This window comes from Danio rerio, chromosome 24 (assembly GCF_049306965.1).
Source record: "Danio rerio strain Tuebingen ecotype United States chromosome 24, GRCz12tu, whole genome shotgun sequence".
Lineage (NCBI taxonomy): Eukaryota > Metazoa > Chordata > Actinopteri > Cypriniformes > Danionidae > Danio > Danio rerio.
In genome coordinates this window covers 6,878,879-6,897,953 of record NC_133199.1, presented here as the reverse complement: position 1 = coordinate 6,897,953, position 19,075 = coordinate 6,878,879, and the positions used below count along the sequence as shown (strand labels likewise).

Genomic DNA, 19,075 nt, shown 5'->3' with positions numbered 1-19,075 from the left:
ATCTATCTATCTATCTATCTATCTATCTATCTATCTATCTATCTATCTATCTATCTATCTATCTATCTATCTATCTATCTATCTATCTATCGTTACACACACAAACACAAATAATGTTTTAGACATGTTATATTGAGGATCTCAAATATGAACTGTCATCTATCAGAACAACCTTTATTTGTACATCTCTCACTCATCTCTGTATTGGAATTCATCATGTTTTAAACCCACAGTAAGACTATGAGGGTTTTGAATATTCAACTTTTAAATGACATCTTGCTTAGGTATACTATCGGCAGAAATAGTGAACAATGATATTTTAATGTGCTTTACATAAGCAGTCTGCATTCTTATTGATTTACAAGCTGGCAGGATTTCATCTGTGAAGCAGCAAATTGCATATTTTTGCTAAGATAGAATCAAAACTAACCTTGGTTTTTACATATTCTCACTGCAAAATGCTAACTTAGCGTGCATTTTTCTGTGAAGCTTTGATTGGCTATTCTGATAAAAATAAATAAGTGGGTAAAATAAGTATTGAACAAGTCATGATTCATCCTGGTAAATATATTTTTAAAGGTTCTGTTGATATGAAACTAAGCCAGATTTTGGTAAAAGCCTAAACCATCATGTTACAGTCTTAAAGGTGGTGAGTAAAGGGTGAGGAGAGTAACATTGATTTTGGATGAAACACATAAGCAAACACACAATATCAACAAGTGAGGGACAAAATACCACGAATAAACTAAATGCAGTAAAGTGAGTTTTATTTACAAAAAATAGACATAATAAGTGTGTGTGTGTATATATATATATATATATATATATATATATATATATATATATATATATATATATATATATATATATATATATATATATATATATATATATATATATAGTTGAAGTCAGAATTATTAAACTAGCCGAATAAAAAAGACTTTCTCCAGAAGAATAACATATTAAAATTTCCTTGCTCCGTCATACATCATTTGGGAAATATTTAAAAAAACGAAGAAAAAAAATCTAAGGGGGTTTAATAATTCTGACTTCAACTATATATATATATATATATATATATATATATATATATATATATATATATATATATATATATATATATATATATATAAATATATATTGAAAATCATAGGCAACTAACGAAACACAAAGTGTTTAATAGGTAGATGGGAGAGTTGGAGACGCGGGTGGCATCCAAACAATAGAAATAATTAAAACAAAACAACCTATTCTTTTGGCCAAATTTCCAGCCTAACTATCCAAAAAGAAAAGTATAACAATATTGAGAAGAAATGCTTTCTGTTTCTAGTGCACTAACTTACCTACACTAAGATAACAGAAAAATAATTGTACAGCAGGTGGAACTCGCCCCTAACCTAGTGTGTCTATCAAGTGATGTTCAAAGTCTAAGTGTGACATTTGCACAATGTATGTTGCGTCTCTGTCTCACTCTCCAACCTCAGATGAGCATAAGACTGATGGTATACAAATGGAGAATACACAAAAGTAGACACATACCAAAAGGTATCACACTGATTGAAAGGTTTTAATGACACTACATAGCACAAAACAAAACTTTAAAGTGTGCCAGGCCTCGCGAGTAGTATCCTGTCAGCACTTTTATGCCACGGTGGCAACGGAATGCATTTAATACGTTATATAAAAGGCTTTTTTTTTTAATGACAGCTTCAAGATGCCTCTTGTATGGAGAATCCAGTCATATGCATTGCTCATTTTTTTTCCAAAGACTTCAACGTTTAAAAAACTGACAGTTCTGTGATTCTCATCTATGAACTGTGATCTTCTTATTTTTTAATGGATTCAGGTGAGGTGATTGGCTTGGCCATCTTAGCAGCTTTATTTTCTTTTCTGAAACAAGTTAAGTTTCGGATCATTGTCTTGCTGAAATGTCCACCCTGATTCCATCTTCATCATCCTGGTAAATGTTAGACTGAAGCAGCAAATATTTACACTGATGAGAGGCAGGGTTACTGGATACCCACTGAGACTTTCCATGCCTTTTTACACCTTCCTTTCTTTATGTGTTCAAAACCGTTTCCCTGTGACTTAATTTCTAACTTTTTTTTGTTCAAATATGTTTACTGAGAACATTTTACTTGCTGTATATATGATTAAGACCTTCATACAAAAAAGATGGAAAATAGTTTTAACTATAAATCATTATTCTGAGACGATCCTGAAACTTGTACACTGAGACACTTGTAATTAAATTTGTAAAGTAAGAAAGGTTCACAAATCAAAGACTTTACTGATTTGACCAGACTCTATGAAACTAGATTTGTGTTTATACCAAAAATTACATCAAACATTTTTTTTATTTTAAAGTGTTGTGACATTGGGTTGATTACCTTGTCATTGTGTCCTTCATTCAGATCTACCCAGACGAAGGACACTTCATTCACAACGAGCTGACGCGACAACATCTCAGTCAGTCACTGGTCAACTTCTTCGAGGAGTGTTTCCGGCTCCCGGATCTAGTGTTCGAGGAGGCGTTAGAGGAGGAGAGCGAAGAAGAGGGTTAGTCCACCCGTTCCATGAAAGTCCAAGCACAAAGCCAGCTCCTTTTGCCACATAATATGCAACCCATAGATTTGAACCCTCCAGTTTTCAGTTCCCTCCCGGTGTAGCATGCTGACTCTGAGAACGCCCCGGCCTTGTGTTCCTGCCTCAGCTCCCCTTCAGGTGCTCCTCACCATACATCAACCCTCGACGTGGCATCAGGCTGGCGCCACATCGTCTCGCTCTCCCCAGCAGGCCAGTTATAAGCTTCTGAAGGTGTTAGGAGTCTCTGGTCTGTCCATCACGTTGACGGATGAGATGGCGCGATATTAACTGACCGCCGAGCTCGAATCCCCTAGAGCTGTGGGACTCGCAGGAGTTGAAACAGCGAGACTGAAGGGGGTCATTCGGTGTTTGATATTTGGTGTTTTGGGGGCGAAAAAGGGGTTGTTGTCGTCGGGAGAACGTGTCATTTGTGGTTCAAAAGGTCTTCTCATGTCCAATTGTACTCGTGTCTGGTGTTCCAATGTAAAGAAAAACATTCCCTTTGGATATCTATAAAACTTGTTTTTTTCCGTGTTCTCAAGCGTGTCCGAGTCTTGGAAATCGTGTAGCCTCAAGTGTGTATTTAGATGGTGTTTATTCATTGCCGAAACTTCATCATGCGGAAGGGGAGCGAAAGCGATTCTCATTATTCTCGCAGACCATGACAGTTGTACAAGACTGTTGATCCCACTTCTCATCGTGTGTTTTTTTTTTCTTGAAGTGATGGTCTGTCAGTGCCGGAGAAAGCACTCTATGTTGATTTAGTCACTGTGCCTTATTATGGGGGCGAACTATGTTCGAGGAGCCCCCTTGTGAATATCACCAGGCTTATGTTGGATCGAGTAAAATCCTGTATCTAAAGCATACGCTTTTTTGTTGCCATAATAGAATTACAAATTTTTATTTGCGCATGTGTGAGCCAGTGTTGTTTTATCGCCAACAAAACAAACCCGCTCGCATCCTGCTAATAGCGGTTTTCCATCCACTTTAAGGACTGAGTAATGGAGCATGAAATTAAAATGTATGATTTCAGCATTACCTCAGTATTAAACGAAAGCCCCTCTGAGGGTTTACAGACACTTTGTAGAACATTTGTTGATTCATGCCCAAAACAAATCTGTACATAAAAAAGTAGGGTAGGAAACACTTCTGTGTTAAAGGGACAGTTTATTTAAAAAATAACAATTCTGACAGTTATTTAACCTTCAATTCAATTCATCATCATTTCTATAGTGCTTTTACAATGTAAAGTGTGTAAAAGCAGCTTAACAGAAGAGTTCTAGTAAATTTAAACTGCTTTAGTCTAGTTTTTAGAGTTGAAGTTCAGTTCAGTTTAGTGTGGTTTAAATTTCACTGCTGAAAATCCAAACACTGAAGAACAAATCCATTGATGTGCAGCTCCACAAGTCCCAAATCAAGCAAGCCAGTGGTGACAGTGGCGAGGAACAAACTTAACCAATTGACAAAAGTAAGAGAAAGCACCACAAGAGAAACCAGGCTCAGTTGGGCTCGACCATTTCTCCTCTGACCAAGCTTCTGGTGCAGAGCTGCAGTCTAGGTGCCAGAGGCTGGAGAATGCTGGACGTCCATCATGGAGAAACTGCATGTGTGTGTGAGTAGGTCACCGGTGGGTGTACAGCCTTGCCCTTCGGTATCAATGCAGACACTCATCTGTCACTGGGGTCTTTCAGGAATAAGTCTCATGTTCTCCACTCCTCCATGACCATCACAGCATCTGCTTAGGATACAGCCTGGTCTAGGATTGTTGAGACTTCGGGATAATAAAAAAAACAGTCTAACAAAAGCGTAGATGCCGTTCAAATCATGATGTCTTTTGGGAAGTGTTCCAGGCTCCGGTTGCCTTAATTAACGCAGTCTAATGCTGTGTTCATACTAAACGCGGATGAAGCATCAAGCTCAAGTGTTTTACATGTTAAGTCAATGCAAAGAATAGACATCCCTTGGTGCATTTCGTGCAAATCGAGTCATTTAAATCGCGTCATGAAGTGGCGCCAGTTGAGCATTTTGCACATTTGAATTGCTCTAGTTGGAAAATCTGACCTTCAAAGGATATTCGCGCCGATTAACCAATCAGGAGCTTTCTCTCGTAGGGCCATGATTATGACGTAGTGCCTGTTGTTGGTGTCCTGGGGCGAAATCGTCTTGCTGACACCAAACAACAGTTTATCAAACTGGGCTCAGCTCAGTCTGAAGCACCGCTGAAATCCAGGTATAGTTTCTAGAGGAGTTGATGAACTCACAGAGCTGGTTGCACCTCTGAATGGATCTAGTGGATTCAGACATGTTGTTTAGCCTTTATGAAGCACATAATCGTAGCTATTCTCTCGATGAAATCCATTTTAGCTACTTAGCAATAAAGCTAAAGTCACAGGGCAGACAGAAGCTCTGCCCATGACATGAATCCCTGTCTATTGTGAAGCGAGTAAACTCAAAATGTTCACGTGTCTATTTATATGTGAATAGCGGGATTTATTCCCTCGTTCCGCGTCTGGTGTGAACACAGCATAACAATCCTTTAGCCTGTATGAATTAGAACATGAGCAGTGTTTAGTATGGGATCATTAGGCCTGGTTTATACTTCTGCGTCGAGTGATCGGCGGGACCCACAGCGCATGCCTTGCGCGTAGTCATGCATTTATACTTCTGCGTGCTATTTGTGTTTCTCTGCAGTAACATTTCCGAAATGCTAGTGTTACCCCTCCTAGTGCGTATGTTTTTTTAATAATGATCACGCGGAAGCAGTTTACCTGAACAAATTCACTTTATAGTGTTCTCCGAAAGAAAACAGGGCTCCACACAGACAATAAGTGTACCAGGTCTGGTCATCAAAAAAATCACTCTCAACAGCTTTTGAACAACAAGTGAACTGACCAAATGGCTGGCTGACTCCACCCATTAAACCCCCTTTCTCACCTGTAGGTGTCTATTTTTCCCCATGATGTATTACACAGTTTAACAGTGAACATAGGATTTTGATTTAATTAGAACAGATATTTTAAACAAAAACAAGCATTTTGACACCATTCATACTTAATTTACAGTTTAATTTTTTCCCCCGTTACACTAGCTGGCAGTATGTTTATATGTTCCTCTGTGTCGAGTTTCTTCGTAGGTGTTTTGTTTTTTGTAGAACGCTACCTTAGTTTAGAAGTAGCTCAAACTCGCTCATTTGAAGATGGGAACCGGCGGACAAGCAATAACTTAAGGTAAACACAAAACAAAGCTTTCCATCTGGAGCTCATTGGCGGGACTTTACAATTGTAAACACACGCTCCAATAGGTCTGCACAGCTCTCAGTCCCACCCACAATTGTCAGTGCTACCAAGCCAATCACAGTGCTTGTGCTACACATTGTTGCGACGTGTAGTTAAAATTTTTGAGAGGTGCGCGTCAGGGATGGCCACAGCATGCGTGCGCTTGATGCAGAAGTATAAATTAGCCTTCAAAGTGTGCGTGTACTAATGTACTTCTGACTGAAACTGAATATTGAGAAGTGGGCGGAGCTTTTTGGTTAAAACAAACATTTAATTTTGACATTTGTTTTACTTGTTTAATGGCCATAAATGTTTGCAACGAGGTTGAGCAAATGATATCAAAATGTCTGTCCCTTTAACACCTATAACTTACAGTATTGTGCAAATGTTTCGCATTCATTATGTCATGTATGGTATGTTTATTTGCTTTGCACAGTACTGTATATGATTGGTTGTGACGTTTGCCTATAAAAGCTCTTGAGGAAGAACAGTTTTATTTCTTTTGGATGAAATGTTCATGTTTATTCTTGATGCATTCATATTGCATGTCGAAAAAAACAACAACTCAAAAGCTATTTTTTGAAATATCCGCATAGTATTTTTGACGGCTTGAATGTTCCTACCTGGATTTCATTTCTGGTTTTGTGAGTGAGATTTGGGTCTTGTCTGCTTGATGTGTAAATGTTACTCGAATATCATTTAAGTCTCTGAATATCTGAGTGTTTCTTGTACATAATGCATATGAAGGTGTTTCGTTCTCCTGTGGCGAGCAGAGCGGCCGCGGTCACGCCTGTAACTGGACAGAAAAAAAAAATCACATGGGACCAAGAGTGTGATGGGATTGCTGTTTACTGACTCAGCAAGAACAGTCATATTGTGGCACCTTTCAGAATACAAACTATTTTATCATCACCTTTGTCATGATTTGTTTTCCTCACTTGGAGAAAAGAGGATGAATACGTAAGTAACCAAAATAAACTGAAAGCCTTCGATGTCGATGTCCTGTTTTCTTGTGAATTAAGTGAATGGGTGCATTTATAGTATGACTATCTGTAAGGTAATTTCTTAAATTACCATTATTACTTTAGTATTTTTTAATCTGGGAAAGGCGGTAAATGAATCAAATAAAACCCAATCAGCACATCTACATTATTGCCTTCTTCAATTTCTGTTTTGACATTATAAGGATAGTAAAATCTTGAATATGTTTGGGTTTCTTGATTTCTGCAGAACATTGTATTGTTTAGAATGTTGGTGATCAAACAATTTGGGTTACCACTGACTTCCAAAAAGTCAGTACAAAAAAACACTGACATGTTTATTAAAATGCCTTTCTGTGCAAAAGTAGAGAGAATTTCATGTTTGGGTTGACATGATGTTCTGTTTTTGTGTGATAGTTATTTTCAATATTACATTTCAACTACATAAAATCAATTTGGATACTAGAAGTATAAAACAGGCTTCCATCATGAAGTTATGAAAGTCTTGTACATCTCTTGAACATCAACATTGTAATTTTATCCTAGCACATTACTGCCACCTTGTGTTCAAATTAACAATTGTTGATTATTTCTTGGCAGACATTACCATCTAGTGGACATCTGCGGACATTGCAGGTCTTACCGGACTTTCAGAAATAAATCTTGTACCATAGTTTCTACTTGATCTGTCAGCATGCTATAGTCAGCTTGACAAACTTCATGAGGATGATTTCCTGCACTCCTCATGCATTTTACGAGAGCTCCATGCGTCTGCTCCTGACCTCCAATGCTGCAGAGTTCATCCAGCTGCTTGACGGGGTCCTGTGGGATATTTTGACACTGAAGAGCTCTTAAGACAGCCGGAGCAAATTTCCCGTGGTGTGCAGTGGAGCATATCACCAGTGGACAGCTTCTGTCATGCAGACGATCTGCAACTACTTTGCCAACTGCTGTGTGAGTGTCCATTATGTACCCTGTTGATTTATGCACCTCCCGTATGGCCGTCAAACAGTCATCCTCCGAGCACCAACCAGCTTGAACTTCCAGATTTATCTTCTGCCGTAAAGTCTCTGACACTTTAAAGAACCCATCTCTTTCTAGACTCAAAAACAGATCTTTGACAAGACTCCCATCTCCACCAGATGCATGATGGATGAACCTTTCTAGGTTGGAGGACTTTAGGATATCAATGGCAGGGGAGTTTGACACCAGCAGCCTCCTGTCACGGAGATCGTACTCACCGCTAGTGATGAAGTCAGATATGACATGGTTATGATTGGACGCACAGATCACCTTCCGTATTGGGATTCCCATTTGCTTGGCGTACAGAGCTGACATAGCATTCCCGAAGTTGCCAGTAGGTATACACACATCAATGGGATCCCCGAATGACAATGTGCCATTTTTAAGCAGGTCCATGTACGCCGAGCAGTGATAGACCACTTGAGGAAGCAGTCGGGCCCAGTTTATTGAGTTCGCAGTGCTGAGAATTGTGGCGTACTCCACAGCAAAGTGTCCAATCAAGTTGGAGTCCCCAAACATTTGTTTAATGCTCCTTTGGCAGAAGTCAAAGTCGGACAGGACGCTGACAGACTTGGCATTTCCACCTTGGAATCCTGTCATTTGTAGTTTCTGAATCTCACTCACTCCATTCTCAGGGAACAACACAAGCACGCCGATTCTATCCCGGTCACTGTCTTTAAGATTCCGGAAGCCGTTTAGCACCGCACTTCCAGTATCTCCAGATGTGGCCACTAGAATCAGGTAGTTGCACATCTGTGGCAAGCAGTGGGCGAAGAGCTGAGGCATTAACTGCAGTGCCAGATCTTTAAAAGAGGCAGTCGGGCCATGAAAGAGTTCTAGAAGGTACTGATGATCAGTGAGGTGCTTTAGAGGAACAACTGATTGATCGGCAAAGTTCTGGCTGTAGGCACGGTTTACCATTTTGCTCAATGCCAGAGGGGACACATCCAAAGGATGGATACAGTTTTCCAATATGGTCACAGCTCTCACGTCATATGGCATGTTGGATATCCTCAACCATTCAGAAGGATCAAGTTTAGGGAATCCTTTCTGTGGTACGTAAAGCCCCCCATCTGGTGCGAGACCTTCAATGACAACATCACTAAAGAACTTGGGATCGCTTGACCTTTGGCTCCTCGTTGAAATGAACGTCTCTGATTCTGAGTCCTCTAACCTAAGCAGAGTCTTCATGACTTTATCAGCCACGTCCTCTATAGAGTCTCCCGTCCCACAAAGCACTCTCGCATCTAACCATTCCTCATAAAATGGCTTCCTGTATTGTAATATATCTCTCATGGAAACGCCAGAATTCTGACCAACAATCCTATTCACTTTCATTCGACCGAGTCTTTGCATGATATCTTCTGTGTCTACATCCAGGTACACGATTACTCCAGAGCGTTTCAGGTGCTGCATTGTATCCCGATGCAGCGGATTGGAGCCGGTCATTGAGATGACACTTCCAGTAGCTGTGAATCCACACACCGCTTTACCCTCTTCTTCAATAAAACGATCTCCGCCGACTTTGGAGAGCTTGTCTGCCACACTCATTCCCCAAGTCTTTTCAAGAACATCGTCATCTATATCGATAACAGGCATTCTAAGTTTATATCCCACAATCCGGCCCACACAGGTCTTCCCTGCTCCTGGAAGACCCATGAGGAGGATATTTTTATCAGGAGGTTTAGAGAATTGATTTGATGATAGCTGTGCTGCTGTGAAGAGTGAAGAACCACATGGAGCAAACAGCATGTGAGACTTTAGCCTATTTACTTTAGTCAACAGCTGGCCTAAAACTGCAGGGATCATCTTGGAAAGAAGAGCATATAATCTGGAAAGCAAATAAAAAAAAGGATCAGAATTAAAACCATGTCAGTACATCTGATAGTAAAGTAATAGAACAATGCAATGTCTTAACTGCATTTGTTAAACTGTACTTTAAATATGTTTCAAGAGTTCACACTTAGCTGATGCTTGATTAAGTAAAAGCGTATTTGGCATCCTATCCCAGGAGAGAGCCCTGAGCTCTGAAGATCCACAAGCCCAGGGCTCCCTCCATTTAAACAGAAGAGAGAGAGGAGAGTCTCAAGAACTCCCTTCTATAGGAGTGGAAGGAGTCAGGATGGAAAAGGGGTTTCGCCAAAAAAACAAGGACGACTAAAGTAAGTAAGGCAGACTATATGCATTTGAATGTGTCTAACTGGTCGGTTAGTGATTGATGATGCGAGACCAGCCGTGGTCAATCATAAGCACGTGTTCATCTCAAAAATCTGTTCATAAACTTCACCTAAGGATGTTTGATATGAGATTTATTGCATACTGTTTTGTTCATTATTAGTTTAAGCTGATTAAATTGTTGCAAAGGCAGTTTGAGTGCATGATCAAGTTATTATACTTTGATAATTAAAAATGATATCAATTTAACTTAATATTTTGTAATATTAAATTAAACAATATACCCTCATGGATATATGAATACACACATTAATACACTAAATGTAAAATAAAAATATGGATTAACATGGATTCATTGATTGCAATAAGAACAAATAAATACTATAATGATTGACTGGTGGTGGTGTGGGTATATATATATATATATATATTTTTTTTTTTTTTTAAATTTATTTATTTATTTATTTATATATTTTCTTATTGCGATCAACGAATGATCTGATGATCCCTGATGATTGTAACACGCTTTAGGTGTATGGCCATACACAATATATGCACTATATAAATGCACTTTACTTACTAATTGATTAATAATTTGTCACACAATATGTAGGTTTAAGTATTAAAAAATCTATCTCTCTATCTATCTATCTATCTATCTATCTATCTATCTATCTATCTATCTATCTATCTATCTATCTATCTATCTATCTATCTATCTCTGTATAAATGACAGAGTACTAATATATATATATATAATATATCTAATATATATATATACAATTCAAAGAAAAAGAAAAAACGGATCAGTGGTACAAAGAAAACAAAATATAAATGAGACAAATACGTTGAAGGTTATTTCTTATATATAATGTCAATGTCTATATATATGTATGTATATATATATATATATATATATATATATATATATATATATATATATATATATATATATATATATATATATATATATATACATTAAAGCAAATATGCTGGTGAGAAAGTTTTACTTGTGTTCAGAGCAGGTTAAGGTAAACCTCTTTAGAAATGATTGCAGTTCTTTATACACAGATCCTAAATGGTATTAATTAAAAAAATGATCTTTCATAACCTGCAGATTGCATACAATGATTGTATGAGGATTTTTCTTAAAAACATAGATGTGTAGTCAGGTGAATTATTTTGTAAGGTCATTGTTTGCTTTGGTGAGAAATTTCATCTGTCAGAATTCTCAGAATAGCATTTTACTGTTGTTGATCAACCCTATGCTTGCTGAGGTGCATACTGTGTGGTTTGTAGCCTATTGTTTGGTCTGTCTTTTGTACAATTGGACCTAGTGTCTTGAGAGTATTAAACATACAATATGTATAAGCATGCGTACTAAAAAAGGGTAAGGGGCTTGTGGAATTACAGAATCTTGGAGATTTCAAGTAAAAGAACAGTTAGATGGCTCTTTTATAAGTACTTTGCTTAATGTTGTTCGTAAGAATAGCTGGATAAAAGGGTTCTTGGTTAGTAAATGTGCATTATGGATCTTTGTAAATATTCTCAAAATTCACATTACATAGATTTACACTATTAACTGCCGAAACTATTACGTTTAAAACTAGCAAAGTAAGCAAGGTTTACCTAAAACGGCGTCTATCTGTCTAGTACAGGATTTCACGTGCGCTCACAGTGGCTGCTTTGTAAACAAACCCTGGCAATACGGCAACTGCAAAGGGACATTTCTCGTTTACTGGTTTAATAAACGGCTTGTTCCTTCAGCTTTAAATCATAATAACGAAATAAATCTTTAGCTTAGCATGTCGTTTGTTGTAGTTATATGTTTAAAGAACATAAGCTAAAATAACGAAATTAATATGCGGGAAATAATAAAACACGAGAGAAGCTGTTTGTTTAACATTGCTTGGCAGCAGTTGTCATAGGGACAGCTGTAAAACAACGCCGAAGAAACACGTCTTCATTCATATCGCAGTTCTATTTCTCTCTTTCTTGTCATTTCTCGTCTCTGTCATCGGGCATCATGAGCGACACCATTTATCCTGCAGAGAGCATCTATAATCTGATCCCCAGAGAGGAAGAGAAAACCATGAAAGCCCCCAGGTAACGTTTGAGTTCCAGACTTATCAATAATAAAAGGCCTCAAATAATAAATTGAGGTAAAATTGGTTTTATTGTCGCACATTGGTTCATTTATGAATAGTGATAACTTGAAGGTGTGAAATCACTTGTTTGACTTCAAAACAAAACTAACGTTAGCCATATTTAAATGGCTGTGATCAATATGCTTACTTTAATAGTTGTTTGTTGCTATTTTTACTTTGATTTCCCCTACTACGAAGAATACTTTAATGAAATTATATTAGCGAGAAAGTTCAAATGTGCGAATATTTGCCCCAGTAAATAATAATTTGTCATGGTTTTATATTTTACAACGTAGTTGTTTGTTTCATTATAACACTGTCTACTCATTTCGTTACTATAGCAAATGTGAATATGATGATATATCAAAAATCTATTTTAAAAAAGGTATATTATATTAAAAATATAATATATAAGATATATTTAAAAAAATTTCAAGTAAATTTGAACTTCAATATGTTCTGTTTTAGGAGAACGTATGTGAATCATCACCTATATCCCACAAACAAAGCAAAAACTGAGGTAAAGTTGGTTTTATATTTGCACATTCATGCAGATATATTGTTTACCATGGAGCTTTGAATATTCGGCCTCAAATCCCATGTAATTTATGACTTCAAAACAACATTATCTATATGACTGTGAACATTTTTGTACTTTGATAGCCATTGACTGCTAATATGATTTCTCTATTTGGAATTTGCAAATACTACCTTTATGAAATCATATTATTAACAAGAAAGTCTGAACTTGCGAATATAAAACCAACTTTACCGAAATTAAGCAAAAAGCTGTCGGCAGTACAGAGAAAGAATTGGTAAATGTGCTTTCTGTTCAGAAACTGATGCAAAATGTACTGTCAGAATGTGTTTTAAATGGGATTTCCCTCATCCCCCCATTTTATCTACAATCACCTGCCACTTTGGGTTGGACACCCTTTTGCTTTCAGAATGGCCTGGAAATATTCCTCAGAGATTTTGGTCCATGCTACATGATAGCATCACGCAGTTGCTGCAGATTTGTCGGCTGCACATCCATGACGTGAATCTCCCATTCCTCCCAGGTGCTCTATTGGATTGAGATCTGGTGACTGTGGAGGCCGTTTGAGTACAGTGAACTCATTGTCATGTTCAAGAAACCAGTCTGAGATGATTCAAGCTTTATGACATGGCACATTATGTAGCCATCAGAAGATGGGTACAATGTGGTCATAAAGGGATGGACATGGTCAGTAACATACTCAGATAAGCTGTGGCGTTAACATGACGATCAACTGGTAATAATGGGCCCAAAATGTGCCAAGAAAATATCCCCCACACCATTACACCACCACCAGCAGCCTGAACCGTTGAATTAAGGCAGGATGGATTTATGCTTTCATCTTGTTGATGCCAAATTCTGACCCTACCATTCGAATGTTGCAGCAGAAATAGAGACTCATCAGACCAGGCAATATTTTTCCAATCTCTTATTGTTCAATTTTGGTGAGCCTGCATGAAGTGTAGCCTCAGATTCCTGTTCTTAGCTGACTGCACCAACAACCACGCCACGTTCAAAGTCACTTAAATCACCTTTCTTCCCCATTCTGATGCTCGGTTTGAACTGCAGCAGATCGTCTTGACCATGTCTACATGCCTAAATGCTTTGAGTTGCTGCCATGTGATTGGCTGATTAAATATTTGCATCAACGAGCAGTTGGACAGGTGTACCTAATAAAGTGGCCGGTGAGTGTATTTGATTTGAATGAAGCACGTGTTTTCTGTGACATTCATTCAGTAGCATCTTCTTTTTTCAGGTACATGTCAAAGTTCAGAGAGCAGGTGAAACTGGAGAAACAGTCAAACAAAGCCCCTAATAAATCTATGGGACCAGCTAAAGTGGACGTCCCATTGCCACAGAAATATCTACTAAAACACTCGAAGGAACCCAAACTCCCTGAAAGTATGTGAAATATCTAATATATATATATTTTTTTTATTTATTTATTAAATTTACTTGGTTCACCCAAAAATAAAAATTTCCTCATCACACTTGAGTGGTTCGAAACTTGTATGAATATCTTTCTTCTGTTGTGTCATTGATATCCATAGCAGGAACAAAATTACTATTGAAGTAAATGACCTTTTTGTTGTTGTTGTTGTTGTAGTCTTTAGTATATCTTCCTTTGTATTTAACAGAAGAAAGAAACTCAAACAGGTTTGGAAGTTAAGGAGGAGTAAATAATGACAACATTTTCATCTTTGGATAAACTACACTTTTATTACATAACATACATATCTTTTCATACAATAATAAATGCCAATGTTTTTGTATAAATCACTAAAGATTTGTCTGATCATTAATTTTTGCTGTTTCAGAGAAACCATTTAAATATGAAGATGATGAGCTGCATTATAAACCACCAGTACCTGCTAGAACTGACAAGCCGCTCATGGGTCTTCATACCAACAAGAACTTCATTAAGACCAATGCCGTTGAGAATATCATGGCAGTCCCGAAGAAACCACAGCCGGCGTACACTGATACAAAAAAGGGAGACAAGCAACCGCTTGAAAACTCTGGTCTCGTTCCTAAATATATAAAGAAGAAGGTGAGGAGAGGGATTTAATCAGTTTCCTGCTTTTGTATTCATGCAGAACAGACACTAGCATACTTTATTAAGCACACCTTGCTAGTACTGGACCCCTTTTGCCTAAAGGGATAGTTCATCCAAACATGTTCTCACTATTTACTCACCCTCAGTGGTTTCAGAACATTTATGAGTTTCTTTCTTCTGTTGAACACAAAAGAAGATATTTTGAAGAATGTTGGAAACTGGTAACCATTTACTTCTATAGTTGTAATAAACTCATCAAGTCACTTTCGTCTGCACAAAACGGTGTCATAGTTGCTTTTGATAAATGTCAAGAAAATAAAGCAGTGTTTGTTAACTCTGCTTAAAGGAAACGAAGAGCAAATCATTTAAATAATAAATATTTTATAACAATTTATGAAGCCGCTCAAAGCGATTTAATATAAAAATGTATTCATTAATTGTTATATTAAAATCCTGTGACCAGGGTTGAGTGTAATTAGTTATAAAGTAATTCGTTACTGTAATTAAATTATTTCAGCTAAACAAGAATTGCCTTTCATTTGTTTAGGTAATTTTATTACAATTATTTATAATGTACTTCCTTAAATACTGTACATTCAGCAGTTTTATGTAAATCTGTATGTACATATAATGCAGAATATTCATATTTTTCAACTAAAGAATATTTATCAAGAGAATTGCACATCCCAAAGAAAAAAATATTGAGGAATTAGTTTTTTGGCAATATAATGTATCAATTCAGAGGAGCAAAGTTAATTGTGTCCTTTTTTAAAGACGCGCTATGCTTATACATAAACTGCCAGTTTGACTATATTCTCACTTGAAAAACTCCTAAAACTTGATTTTGTGGCATAATTGATGAGTATTTCTCTAACTTTGTGGATTTCCTGTTCGCTATTAAACGCCCTCAGTTACACAGTTGAGGTCAGAATTATTAGCCCCCCTTTGAATTATTATTATTATTTTTTAATGTTTCCCAAATTATGTTTAACAGACAAAGGAAATTTTCACAGTATGTCTGATAATATTTTTTCTTCTGGAGAAAGAATTATTTGTTCATTTCGGCTAGAATAAAAGCAGTTTTTAATCTAAAAAAAAAATTTAAGGTCAAAATTATTAGCCCCTTTAAGCTATTTTTTTTTCTCGATAGTCTACAGAACAAACCATCGTTATACAATAACTTGCCTAATTACCCTAACCTGCCTAGTTAACCTAATTAACCTAGTTAAGCCTTTAAATGTCACTTTAAGCTATATAAAAGTGTCCTGAAAAATATCTAGTAAAATCTAGTAAAATATTATTTACTGTCAACAAGGCAAAGAAAAAATAAATTACAGATATTAGAAATGAGTTATTAAAACTATTATCTTTATAAATGTGTTGAAAAAAATCTGCTCTCCATTAAACAGAAATTGGGGAAAAAATTAAACGGGGGGCTAATAATTCTGACTTCGACTGTATGTGTGTGTGTATATATATATATATATATATATGTGTGTGTGTGTGTGTGTGTGTGTGTGTGTGTGTGTGTGTGTGTGTGTGTGTGTGTGTGTGTGTGTGTGTGTGTGTGTATATATGTGTATATATGTGTGTATGTATGTATATATATATATATATATATATATATATATATATATATATATATATATATATATATATATATATATATATATATATATATATATATATATATATATATATATATAGATATATATAGATAGATATATATATATATACAAATAAGAGACTCCTCCTCAGGCATGTTTTAATGTGTGTTTCCAGGATTATGGTCAGACTCCAGAATATTTGCTTCAGCGCAGAGAGGAAGTCAGGAAAGCACAAGAGGAATATGACAGCTACGTCAAAGAGCGGATGAAAGAAGGGGCCATGAAACAGCTCTCGGGTGAAGAGCGATTCAAAATCCTGCAGGTAAAGACAAAAACAAACTATGCAATACATCATTTTGAATTGTTTACAGACACTTCTCTCTTATTGCTTTGCATTGCAAAATGTGCTATATTAATTTTTTTATTTGAACAGGTAATTGTGAAGCTTGTTTGTCTAAGAAAGGCTGTATACTGATTTTTTAAATAGCAAGAATTGTCTAATGACTTGACTTTTGACAGGCTTTGAAGAAGAACTGGGACGATCTTCATCACCAATACCAGGGTCTCTCGGTTGTCATTGACACGGCTCCCAAAAAATACAGGAAGGAGCGACTAGAGCAGGAAATGAAGCAGCTGGAGAGAGATATTGACATGATTGAGCGTCACAAAACCATCTACATTTCGAATAACTAGTAGTTCTGAGTTCAGCAAATATCCAAGAACAACATTTAAAACAAATGTCTTCGCTCATTGTCATCTGTTGTCTTTGTTAAAGGGCTTTAGTAGAGTTTTACAGCAATAAATCTAATAAAGAAAGTGATGGATTAAATCAATGGTCTCTTGGTAATTCCATTGCTCAAAGTAAATTTGGAATCCAAATGATTGATCTACGCTTTCTTATTCAATGTTTTTAGTGTTGCTCCAGTGAACATTAATGAACATTAATTCCAAAAGAAGTAAATACTTAATTAAATTACTGGATTAAATTACTATACATTACTATATATATACACTTAAAGTCAGAATTATTAGCCTCCCTGAATTATTAGACCCCCTGTTTATTTTTTTCCCCAATTTCTGTTTGACGGAGAGCAGATTTTTTTCAACACATTTCTAAACATAATAGTTTTAATAACTCATTTCTAATAACTGATTTATTTTTGCCATGATGACAGTAAATAATATTTGACTAGATATTTTTCAACATACTAGTATTCAGCATAAAGTGACATTTAAAGGCTTAACTAGATTAATTTGGTTAACTAGGCAGGTTAAGGTAATTAGGCAAGTTATTGTATTAGGAAGGTTTGTTCTGTATAAACGGGAAAAATATAGCTTAAATGGGCTAATAATTTTGTCCTTAAAATGGCTTTTAAAAAATTAAAAACTGCCTTTATTCTAGCCGAAATAAAACAAATAAGAATTTTTCCAGAAGAAAAAATATTATCTGATATACTGTGAAAATTCCCTTGCTCTATTGAACATCATTTGAGAAATATTTAAAAAAGAAACAAAGAAATTCAAAGGGTGGCTGATAATTCTGAATTCAACTGTGTGTATGTTTATATATATATATATATATATATATATATATATATATATATATATATATATATATATATATATATATATATATATATATATATATATATATATATATATATATATATATATATATATACACACACACACAAACTGATTTCTTTTATCTTTCCCATGATGACACTAGTATTCAGCTTAAAGTCACATTTAAAGGTTTATAGATTAGGGTAATTGGGCTAGTTAGGGTAATTAGGTGTCATTATTTAATGATGGTTTGTTCTGTAGACTATTGAAAATAAATATTGCTTAAGGGGGGTTATAATATAGACCCTAAAATGTTTTTAAAAAATTAAAAAACTGCTATTAACAAATAAGACTTTTTCTTGAGGAAAAAAAGGCATACTCTGAAACTACATACACTGACATACTCCGTGCTCTGTTAAATATTATTTGGGAAATATTTGATAATAAAAAAAAATAATAATAAATCACAGGTGGTCAGTACCAGAACTCATTTATTAAAATAACTTGTACAGCCCAATGAATATATGTTAGGGGAAATATTACTATATTAAATGCATTAACATAAAAAATGTGAATACAATTTTAATAAAGAGGACAAATCAAGTGAACCATAAAAATATTACATTTTATTTCTAAAAAAAAAAATACTTATCTATTTCGCAATGCCTCTTTTGAATCTAAATATATTATCTTTCTGTTATGTTAGGACACCACACATTTATTTTAATTAATATGTTAAATAAATTAACTGTTAAATGAATGTGTTTTAATAATTGCACTAAAATACATTGTCTATATTCTCTGAGAATATATATATATATATATATATATATATATATATATATATATATATATATATATATATATATATATATATATATATATATATATATATATATATATATGTATGTATGTATGTATGTATGTATRTATATATATATATATATATATATATATATATATATATATATATATATATATATATATATATATATATATATATATATATATGTATGTATGTATGTATGTATGTATATATATATATATATATATATATATATATATATATATATATATATATATATATATATATATATATATATATATATATATAATGATGTT

General features: G+C 35.3%; 3 protein-coding genes across 8 annotated transcripts in view; 2 read left to right on the top strand and 1 right to left on the bottom strand.

Moving 5' to 3' along the window:
- dpp6a (dipeptidyl-peptidase 6a) overlaps nucleotides 1-6,853 on the top strand; it is a 467,305-nt gene extending 460,452 nt beyond the window's left edge. For all 6 annotated transcript variants that reach the window (XM_009297269.5, XM_009297271.5, XM_068217149.2 and 3 more), the window contains one exon: nucleotides 2,415-6,853. In XM_009297269.5, coding sequence (XP_009295544.2) covers nucleotides 2,415-2,564 — 150 coding nt within the window. In that variant the 3' untranslated portion in view covers nucleotides 2,565-6,853. The remainder of the gene's footprint in view (nucleotides 1-2,414) is intronic.
- On the bottom strand, nucleotides 5,350-11,740 carry thnsl1 (threonine synthase like 1). Its single transcript, XM_005162555.6, has 2 exons — nucleotides 11,669-11,740; nucleotides 5,350-9,695 (listed from the first exon to the last, which is right to left on the bottom strand). The coding sequence occupies exon 2, from the start codon at nucleotides 9,671-9,673 to the stop codon at nucleotides 7,481-7,483; it is 2,193 nt and encodes a 730-aa protein (XP_005162612.5). The 5' UTR covers nucleotides 9,674-9,695; nucleotides 11,669-11,740; the 3' UTR covers nucleotides 5,350-7,480.
- A 132-nt stretch (nucleotides 11,741-11,872) lies between these two features.
- Nucleotides 11,873-17,216, top strand: enkur (enkurin, TRPC channel interacting protein). Its single transcript, NM_001305613.1, has 5 exons — nucleotides 11,873-12,145; nucleotides 13,980-14,125; nucleotides 14,542-14,774; nucleotides 16,563-16,709; nucleotides 16,907-17,216. The coding sequence occupies exons 1-5, from the start codon at nucleotides 12,066-12,068 to the stop codon at nucleotides 17,078-17,080; spliced, it is 780 nt and encodes a 259-aa protein (NP_001292542.1). The 5' UTR covers nucleotides 11,873-12,065; the 3' UTR covers nucleotides 17,081-17,216.
- The last annotated feature ends 1,859 nt before the right edge of the window (nucleotides 17,217-19,075 follow it).